The following is a 10,281-nucleotide window of genomic DNA, read 5'->3' as shown; positions in this document are numbered from 1 at the left end:
GTATGTGTGTTTGTGTGTATGTGTGTATGTGTGTTTGTGTGTATGTATGTGTGTGTTTGTATGTGTGTGTTTGTGTGTATGTATGTGTGTGTTTGTATGTGTGTGTTTGTGTGTATGTATGTGTGTGTTTGTATGTGTGTGTTTGTGTGTATGTATGTGTGTGTATGTATGTGTGTGTTTGTGTGTATGCATGTGTGTGTGTGCATGTGTGTGTGTATGTATGTGTGCCACCGACCAGATTTGTGGGTGGTGTAAGGTCCCCTCCCAACCCAGAGTAACGTGGTGGTGGAACAAGGAGGTAGACAGGGCTATTAGACAAAAGAAACAAGCTTGGAAGGACTGGAAGAACGGTGGTAGCAGGGAATTGTACCAATGTGCCAGAAGGGAGGCTAGGCGACAGGTTTATTTAGCCAGAGGGGAAGCAGATAAGGAAAGATTTGCCAATGTTCTGCGCCGTGAGGACCAAAGACTCGAGGTATTTCGGGTTGCAAGACAGTGTAGGAGAGAGAATAGTGATGTTGTAGGAGAGAAATGTGTTCGCATGGATGATGGTACGCTTGCATTAAATGAGGATGCAAAGAAAGAGGTCTGGAGATGCCACTACGATAGATTGCTTAATAAAGAGAATGAATGGGAGAAAGAGAGCCTGCCTTATGTCGACCCAATAGAGGGACCAGCTATCCGAGTTGATAGTACCAGGGTAGATAAAGCAATTAAGAGTATGAAGACCGGGAAAGCCCCCGGCCCATCAGGAATCACTGCAGAGATGCTCAAAATATCTGGCAGTGTTGGCTATAGCCTAGTCACCCGTATTACGAACCAGGTGATACACGAAGGAGTCATACCCTATGACTGGTGTAGCAGCATCATAGTCAACTGCTACAAAGGTAAAGGGGACGCTTTAGATACAAATAATTACAGAGGCATCAAGCTGTTAGATCAGGTTATGAAAGTTACAGAGAGGGTCATAGCCCAACTAATTAGGGAGCGAATCAATTTAGATGAGATGCAGTTTGGGTTCGTGCCAGGTAAAAGCACTACTGATGCCTTATTTCTAGTGAGACAGTTGCAAGAGAAATACCTAGCCAAGGATAAACCTCTGTACCTGGCTTTCGTTGACATGGAGAAAGCCTTTGACAGGGTCCCCCGATCCCTTATCTGGTGGTCAATGAGGAAACTTGGGATAGAAGAATGGCTAGTGAGAGCTGTGCGAGCCATGTACAGAGATGCGGCCAGTAAGGTGAGGGTTGGAAATGAGTACAGCAATGAATTCCGGGTAGAGGTAGGGGTCCACCAAGGTTCCGTCCTCAGCCCCCTATTATTTACCATAGTCCTCCAGGCAATCACAGAGGAGTTCAAGACAGGTTGCCCCTGGGAGCTCCTCTATGCTGATGACCTTGCCCTAATTGCGGAGTCACTATCAGAACTAGAGGAGAAGTTTCAGGTGTGGAAGCAAGGTCTAGAATTGAAGGGCCTTAGAGTCAACCTAGCTAAAACCAAAATCCTAATAAGTAGGAAGGTAGATAAAACACAAACCCCTTCAGGTAGATGGCCCTGCTCAGTATGTAGAAAAGGAGTAGGTAGTAACTCTATAAGATGTACCCGGTGCAAGCTATGGACACATAAGAGGTGCAGCAACATCAAAGGCAGGTTAACTAGCAAGTTAGTTTTTGTTTGTGGCAGATGTTCAGGTGCAATAAAGACTGCAAACAAACAGGAAACAACTTCTATCTCATTCCAGGGTGAAAAACTAGAGGTAGTCGATAGCTTCCGCTATCTGGGCGACCAAGTTAGTAGTGGGGGTGGGTGCGCTGAAAGTGTAGCTGCTAGAATAAGAATAGCCTGGGCAAAGTTTAGAGAGCTCTTACCCCTGCTGGCGACAAAGGGACTCTCACTCAGAGTAAAAGGCAGACTGTATGACGCATGCGTACGAACAACCATGCTACATGGCAGTGAAACATGGGCTGTAACTGCTGAGGACATACGTAAGCTCGCAAGGAATGAAGCCAGTATGCTCCGTTGGATGTGTAATGTCAATGTGAATACCCGTCAGAGTGTAAGTATCTTGAGAGAAAAGCTGAACATTAGAAGCATCAGTTGTGGCGTGCAAGAGAGACGATTGCGCTGGTATGGACATGTGGTGAGAATGGAGGAGGATAGCTGCGTGAAAAAGTGCCACACCCTAACAGTTGAGGGAACCCGTGGAAGAGGTAGGCCCAGGAAGACCTGGGCTGAGGTGGTGAGGCAAGACCTTCGTACATTGGGCCTCACCGAGGCGATGACTACGGACCGAGACCTTTGGAAATGGGCTGTGCGTGAGAAGACCCGGCAAGCCAAGTAAGATCGTTGCCAGTGCCCCTGGACTGGTTCTTGTGCGGGTGGCACATGAGATGCACCATTTTGAGCGTGGCCGTTGCCAGTACCGCCTGACTGGCTCCTGTAGGATTTTCGAGCGAGATCGTTGCCAGTGCCCCTGGACTGGCTTGTGCGGGTGGCACATAAAAGACACCATTTCGAGCGTGGCCGTTTTCGTGCGGGTGACACGTAAAAGCACCCACTACACTCTCTGAGTGGTTGGCGTTAGGAAGGGCATCCAGCTGTAGAAACTCTGCCAAATCAGACTGGAGCCTGGTGTTGCCATCCGGTTTCACCAGTCCTCAGTCAAATCGTCCAACCCATGCTAGCATGGAAAGCGGACGTTAAACGATGATGATGATGATATGTATGTATATGTATATATGTATATATGTATGTATATGTATGTACACACACACACACACACACACACACACACACACACACACACACACACACACACACACACACACACACACACACACACACACACACACAAAAAAAAACCTTTTACAGCAATGTACCCTCCAAAATACAAGATAACATTATTTATGCTTTCACTGCATGCTTACCTGTTCTCTTTGTTTTTCTTATGTCTGTCATTTACTATGGACATCAGCCAAAGGTAATTCTTCTAAATGGTTTTAATTTTCTTCATATTCACTGCTTTAACTGCTTCATGCAAACCTCACTGCCAGGTGGTGGGTTTCCTTCTCAATTTTCTTGCCACATAATTATAGGCAGTGCAACTCTGCATTAATTCTATAGTTAGTACTAAATAGCTATTGTAGTTCTTACTAATTCACTTTTCCAATTTGCACCTAATGCATTTTCCCTGCTCAACATTGCTCAGTAGAGTTTCATTCATGCAATCATTTCACAGTGTCTTAACATTTCCATCTTAGTTGAGAAGCAACTTAAATTTTTTTTCTCTCTTTATCAGCTTTTTGAGGTTAATAAAAACGACTGAAATCTCTACAACCAACTGGTAATTACTTTGAGCAACCAGCCAGGTTTAATTTACCATTACTGTTGATAGTCAAATTAAGGGTGTATGTGAATGTGGGCAGAAAACAGATGATTAATTAATTCACTGGGTGTATACTGCAAATCTAGAAACTATGCAATAGTATCTTGTAGATTATTGATTATTAAGCTTAAAAATTTCAGAGTATCATATGACACCATTACTGTAAATGACAACAAATAACTCCTGGTCTGGCTGGGAATTGTGATACTGCTGCTGATAGTGCGGAAGATATACAACCATATAATTCTCCAACAAGGACTGCTGACCATCTTAATATTCGTATATAAAACCATAACAATACGTGTATCTCATTTCTCTGTCATGGAAACATAGAATATTCCTTTCATCTCTGACACATTTTGATGTCATCAAAGATTTCTCTATTAAACCAGATACACACATCATGGGGCTCATTTCAGAAACTACCAACTGACAATTCCTGAACATAAAATTTTTCCTTTAGATGTTGAACTTGAAGTGACAAAATTTATTTCAATCTATTATTATTATTTGTCTATAAAATTAGCATTTCCCTGGTATCTTAGGAAAAGGACAAATGATATTTGAAGTTCTGGAAAAGTATACCTCTAAAAAAAAAAACACAAAAAGTCTTCTTGATCCAGTTCAGAAGCTTTTGAATATAGGCCTTCTTAGTCAGGTTTGACTAGGGCTAAACAACAACCATTAGCTCCATTCACTTCTATATTAACAAATTCATAATAATGAAGGTGACTTATAATCATGTTAGCTTCTATGTTATTTGAAATGTCTTTCCTTAAACAGATTCATTGAACCACAACTATTTTAAACCAGTCCTCAAATACACGACAGTATATTTTCTTAATAACTAAAGTTGTAAGCAAATGAAAGAATGCTTTCTGTTAGTGGTTTTCAACTGGACTCCATATAATCCCTGGGGCTCCATCTAAGACTTTTGGATGTCCACACAAGCAAAACGAAAATTGGGGAGCCAAAGAAGTATTTCAATAGTGAAAAACAAAAAAAGGATGTTACTTTGGATGTGTTTATTGGAAGAAGCTGCTGCGGTTTCTTTCCCTAATGTTTTGACATAGTTTAACTTACTGAAATTTATGCGGGGGGGGGGAAAAGCAAAATAGCAATAGTAGCTATAAAGCTAGTTTTTAAACATCGAATGGCTGTGGGGGTCCACCAGAATAGAAGAATTATCAAAGGGGTCCTTGGATAAAAAAAAAAATGGTTGAGAAAACCCCTGCTTTATATTAACATTGAAGATTTATTGATTTCAATGAACTTGTTATTCTCAGGTGAGCCTCTTGAGAGGCCGAATTGAAGTCTAGGTAATCTAAGTTACCATATTTTATTCTGAACTGTTATTGACCCAGTGTCTTGCCATGTCAAAATTTTGCTGAAATAATATCGGATAAATTGTGAATCCTTCTTTCTGTTTTTTTTTTTTTCCTGCTGATTTTGTGTTTATTCTGCCAATTGTCAAACAAACTCCTGATTTCTTTGGTCAAATTAAGAATTGCCAGTAATGTTGCATTATTGTAGAAGCTCCTTCCCTTTCTCTGTCTCTCTCCTCTCTCTCTTTACTCACACACACACAAAGTTTGATCTATAATTTTTCATAAAAGATTTCTTCATCAAATACCTGAATTAATGGCTTTAGGTTACATATTTGTTTCTTACAGAATTAATAGTTGCAATGTTAATTTTAATGGGGGAGAGGAGAGGCAATGGAAGAATAAGAATCTCCATATTTAATTCATAAATTACAAGTCCCTCGTGTAGGCTGTTATTCTAAACTAATAGAAAACTGCATAGAGGGCAGTATTTCTGTTAATGATAATGATAATTCTTTTGGTAGGAGTGAAATTTTGTGGGAAGAAGCTGGGCAATTGCATCGACACCAGTACTCTGCCTTTCATCATCCTTTTGTAATAGATTGAAATGAGCTAGGTCGACCATGGTAGAATTTGAACCCAGAATGTAAAGAGCTGGAGGAAATACTGCTAAGCATTTTGTCTGCTGTGCTAGCAATTCTGCCAGTTCACCATAACCTCACCAGCTTTTAGTGATAACTGCCCAACAGAGTGTAACACAAGTGCTGACAGAGGCACAAGCTGAATTATATTACTCCAGTTATAATTACAGTTAATTAAACTTAATTATATTCAACATGTAATCACTTTTGCACTGATCATATTTTAAACAATCTTCATATGTCATTTGTCTTGGATCCAGCATGTGACATTTTTTACTTTGCTTCTTCTTCTTCATATTAGAATCACTGATTAGTTATTAAATTGCTCTCAGTCTTTAACAGCTTTTTAACCAGTTTATCAGTTTTTAAAATAGATGTGCAAGATTTTAATACATCACTGAATTTTATAACATTAGCATGACATTTACACAGTATATTACTGCAATATTCCAGTTTCAAAAAAGACGTTAACTAAATAAATGAAGGAAAAAAAAAAAGAAAAATATATTTCAAATTCTAATATTAATTAATTTACTCTTATATAAAATATTATCAAGGTAATTCTTTAAATTTTTGAATGTGTGTTTTTCCTTTCCTTAGAAAAAAAAAAATCAATATTATACATATTTATTCCGTTTGTTATTGCCTGACTATAATATTATTTTTGCTTTGTTTTGGTTGGTTGTTAGGTATTGAGTAAAATTTCTTCATGATTATATTAACACTCCTGCAAAATTGTTTGGCTGATTTATTAATATTTGTCATTGGATTGCTTTTCTAGGTGAAGGCAGCTGTTCTGCAATACATGCATGCTCTGATCCTACTTATGGACCCCTCAGATTTCAATAATTCTAGTGATTCCCGTTTAGCTGTATCTAGAATTATAACCTGGACTACAGAACCAAAGAGTGCAGATGTACGAAAGGTGAGACTGGAATTTTTCTATAAAATTATGGCATACACACAAATATCACCATCATTTAATGTCCGTTGTCCATGCTGGCATGTGTTGAACAGTTTGACCAGGGTTGGTAAGCTGGAAGGCTGCACCAGGCTCCAGTCTGTTTTGGCATAACTTCTACGGCTGGATACCCTTCCTAACACCAACCACTCCAAGAGTGTAATGGGTGCCATTTGCATGACACCACCATCTGTTACAACTGTGCTTGATGGGTCTTCTTCTCAAGCACATCATGATGCCAAACGGACTCGGTCGTTGTCTTCGAAAGGAGCTCAACCACTTTGCCTCCATGAGGCTCCATGCTCAAAAGATGCTCTTTATGTGCTACCTGCATGGGTGCTGGTTACGTGACACCAGCACCAGCCACGATTGTGATTTCACTTGGCTTGACATATCTTCTCAAGCACAGCATATCACCAACGGTCTTGGTCACTAGTTATTGCCTCTGTGAGGCCTAAAGTTCGGAAATCATGCTTCACCACCTCATCCCATGTCTTCCTGAGTCTATCTCTACCACAGGTTCCCTCCACAGTTAGGGATCAACACTTCTTTACACAGCTGTCCTTGTCCATATGCATCATATGACCACACCAGCACATTCATTTCTCTTTACACACCACACCTGATGCCTCTTATGCCTAATATCACACTGATTGTAATTCTGGAAGTGTAATCTCTCCAGGTCCAGTGTAGTTTGTCTGCATCGTTGTTGAAGATTTTTAAATTGTGACTTTTTAAAGAATATTTTGAAATGTAATGAATATCAGCAGTGTTAAAGATAAATGGATGATGCATTCAGCAAAGAATGAAAAAATATGAATCTCTTTGTGCAAGGGGAAGATGACAATATAAATTGAATAGACAAAGTTTTCATTTGTTATGGACTGGATATGGAAAGAATTTAGTCCAACAAAATTCCGTTGCAACTTTAAACATAATAAACAAATCAAGAAGAATGTAATGAAAGATTGCTTGACTAAATTGATTTCTTTTGGTTGCAGAAAACAGTCACAATGTTCAGAAAGCAAATATGATATTCACAGTGTAATTAGACATAGTAAAGTTGTGTAATTATTTTCTATTTTGCAGGCTGCGCAAGCTGTACTGATTGCACTCTTTAACTTAAATACAGCTGAATTTTCAATGATGTTATCCATTCTTCCCAAAGCATTCCAGGTAAGAAAAATACAGTTTGGCTTTTAAAGCAGATGCATTTTGTTTTGCCAGTTTTAAATGTTAGCCGAAGCTAAGTTTTGTTTGTGAAGAATAGTTTGTATTTGTGCATATTTTTCTTTTTTTAATTTCAGCAAAGTTTTTGGTCGCATCCAAGACTTGTAGTTACTACTATTGGCTCATTTGGCCGCATTTTGAATAGAAGTCATTCTAGCACCCAACACCTGGTAGTCACTGACTTTATTTCCTATTAGCCTTCCAGATTGCTGCTTTAACTTTAGCCCTGCCCCTTTTTTTGGAACTCAAATCTTTTTGCACCCCTCATATTTTTTTTCTTCTTACACAAGACTTTTTTCTATCCTCTTTTTTTTCCCTGGGAATTTATTAGCAACTATACATTATTATTATTTTCCAGACATATAAAGTGGCCATTAAAAAAAAAAAAAAAGAAAAGAAAATTGGTTTATTGGAAAATTAAAATTCTTTACTTTTTTGCAATTGATATTTCCTTTTTACATTTAATGACAAACTTCACTTCCAGTCTGATACAGTTGCTTGTGCACTTCTGTTACATAGCTTCAACTGGCTTCCCCTTACATCTTTTTTACATTTCTGATTGGATCAGCATTTTGCTTTCCTTTATTGGCAAACTGAAGTAAAAAGATAGAGGACGGTATCAAAAGTATTACCTGGTCTCTTTGTGTTTTATTGAAATGTGCTAGAATTTATAAAGAATTTTAGAATTTTAAATTCTTAAAGTGGTCAGTACTTTAGTGTGTTGGTAAGTATTTGGTCAACTCAGTCTGCAATCTTTGGAACTGCTTTACTTATGTTGCTAATGCCCTTCAAAGAGGCAATATTGTTACCGTTTTTCAATTTCTTTGAATCTCACTATCGTTTTACTTTGTTTTGTAACTGTATGTCTTGAAATCTATGTTTTGGGGTTCAATCTCTCCTTTTTCTTTTCGTCGATTATTGTAGATTGTTATAACGTTTCTTTTTTTTTTTTTTTTTTTTTTTTGTTTTTGATATCACTATAGGATGGTGCTACCAAAATCTTGCATAACCATGTGAAATATGCTAGTTCTCACTCTGATTCAGATGTTTTATCTCCTCGTAACGCCACTAGTCCTGTTGCTCGATTGCGTCCTCCATCCAGGTATAATCTGCATTATTATTATTATTTATTGTCTTTTCTTTTGTGTTTACTTGTCCTTGATTTAAACTCCTACATGTAATTTACGAAGAATTGGGAAATAAAAAATTGCAAGCTAAATTAGGATACTTCAGAGGACTTTTCTATTGTTTTGTGTAATTAGACTAAAAGCTTTTAATCGTGAACCTTTTTTCATAATAACTTAAATCTCTATATTTTTTACAATTGTTAATTTATATTTACATATTTGTACGAGTTAAAATTGAAGGAATTTTAATTAACAAAATAAATTTAACTCAGTTCACTTTTTACTGCCATTACTCAATCAACTTCCTTGTGACATAAATTATATTTGTATAGATTTTTAATGAGAATTTGCTGAAATCTGTATTAATTGATTTCTTTTTTGTCTTTTTATTTTCCTGTAGATCTGGTGAGCCAGATGAGTATGAAACGGAGAACATGAATCCTCAGGATATCTATAACTCTATAAAGAAGACTTCTGCCGATATACAAAACCTTAGCTATAACAGTAAATTAGACCATTTTGACGACGTAAAGAAAAAGAAAGAATTTACTTCTCAAGATAGTGGTATCCAAGACCTTCGAAATGACAGTCCCGACGTTTCTGATCCTCGTAAAACCTTTTATAACCCTTCACACTACCAAGATGAGGTAATTCATTTGATTTGAAGCATTTCTACATTTGTCTGTTGAAAGAAGAGTATAAATTGACTCAGGGGTTCAAAATCTTAATTTTTTCATTACTTTTAAAGCAACCCATCTGATAGCTCCTAATCCAAATCTGTTTGTTTTACAAAGTTCACATTTAAATTAAACCCTTCCATCAGGATTTTATGTAAAAATCTTTGTTATATTCCAAACATTAATCTCTTCAAATTTTACTTTCAAAATTTATTGGAGATTACATTGTCCCAGTCAAAAGATGAGTTGTTTACATTCTGTAGATTCTGCTGCATTGGATCCTTGGCAAAGATACTTAATATTCAGTGATGACACATTCAACTTAGTGCTAAATAGGAACCATAGGTGTATCTTGCTACTGTCAGTGGTACGGCCACAATATATACATGATGAATGTTTTATCGACTTATTATTGTCTTGTAATCTCAAGTCTTTCATGGAGAAAGACACTTAGAAACCACTTTCAGGAGATCTTCCTTTGAATCTCTGAAATTGTTGTTTAGCACCAAATCTGCTCTGATCCAGTGAATCTATAACAAGAGGGGTTCCATCCCACCCAGAAGAGTGTTTCTAGGACGACTACATTATTCAATGTATCCACTTTTAAAAGGTAGTGATTTAATGGGGATTTATCTGTTGTTTGTAGCAGAGCAAACAACAGTCTCCCACATTGGCTCTAATTCTTTTAAGAATCGTGTTAAGTTAGAATCTTCAGTCTTGATCTTCATAGATTAAAGAATATTTTATTTCTAACCTATATTTTACTGTTTTTTATTTTTTTGTCATATGTGTTTTCCTTTTGAATCTTAAATTCTATTGAATTACTTGCTTTCTAAGAAGTTCTCAGATTATTCATGATTTACTTAACCACACTCTATATTTTTTACCATACCTGTTTTTCATTACATCTCTTTTTCTACCTGTGTTGATTAAAA

At 37.3% G+C, this 10,281-nt stretch overlaps 1 protein-coding gene across 1 annotated transcript in view; it reads left to right on the top strand.

Annotated features, from left to right (window-relative positions):
• The window catches only part of LOC106878380 (CLIP-associating protein 1-B), a 157,840-nt gene that overhangs the window by 134,281 nt on the left and 13,278 nt on the right, over positions 1–10,281 (top strand). Inside the window, 4 exon segments of the mRNA XM_089364292.1 lie at positions 6,133–6,276; positions 7,402–7,488; positions 8,526–8,644; positions 9,070–9,316. Of these exon segments, the coding sequence (XP_089220418.1) occupies positions 6,133–6,276; positions 7,402–7,488; positions 8,526–8,644; positions 9,070–9,316 (597 nt within the window).

This window comes from Octopus bimaculoides, chromosome 16 (assembly GCF_046866305.1).
Source record: "Octopus bimaculoides isolate indiv1 chromosome 16, ASM4686630v1, whole genome shotgun sequence".
NCBI classification, from domain to species: Eukaryota; Metazoa; Mollusca; class Cephalopoda; order Octopoda; family Octopodidae; genus Octopus; species Octopus bimaculoides.
The sequence above is the reverse complement of the archived record's forward strand: the minus strand, read 5'-3'. Positions and strand labels throughout refer to the sequence as shown.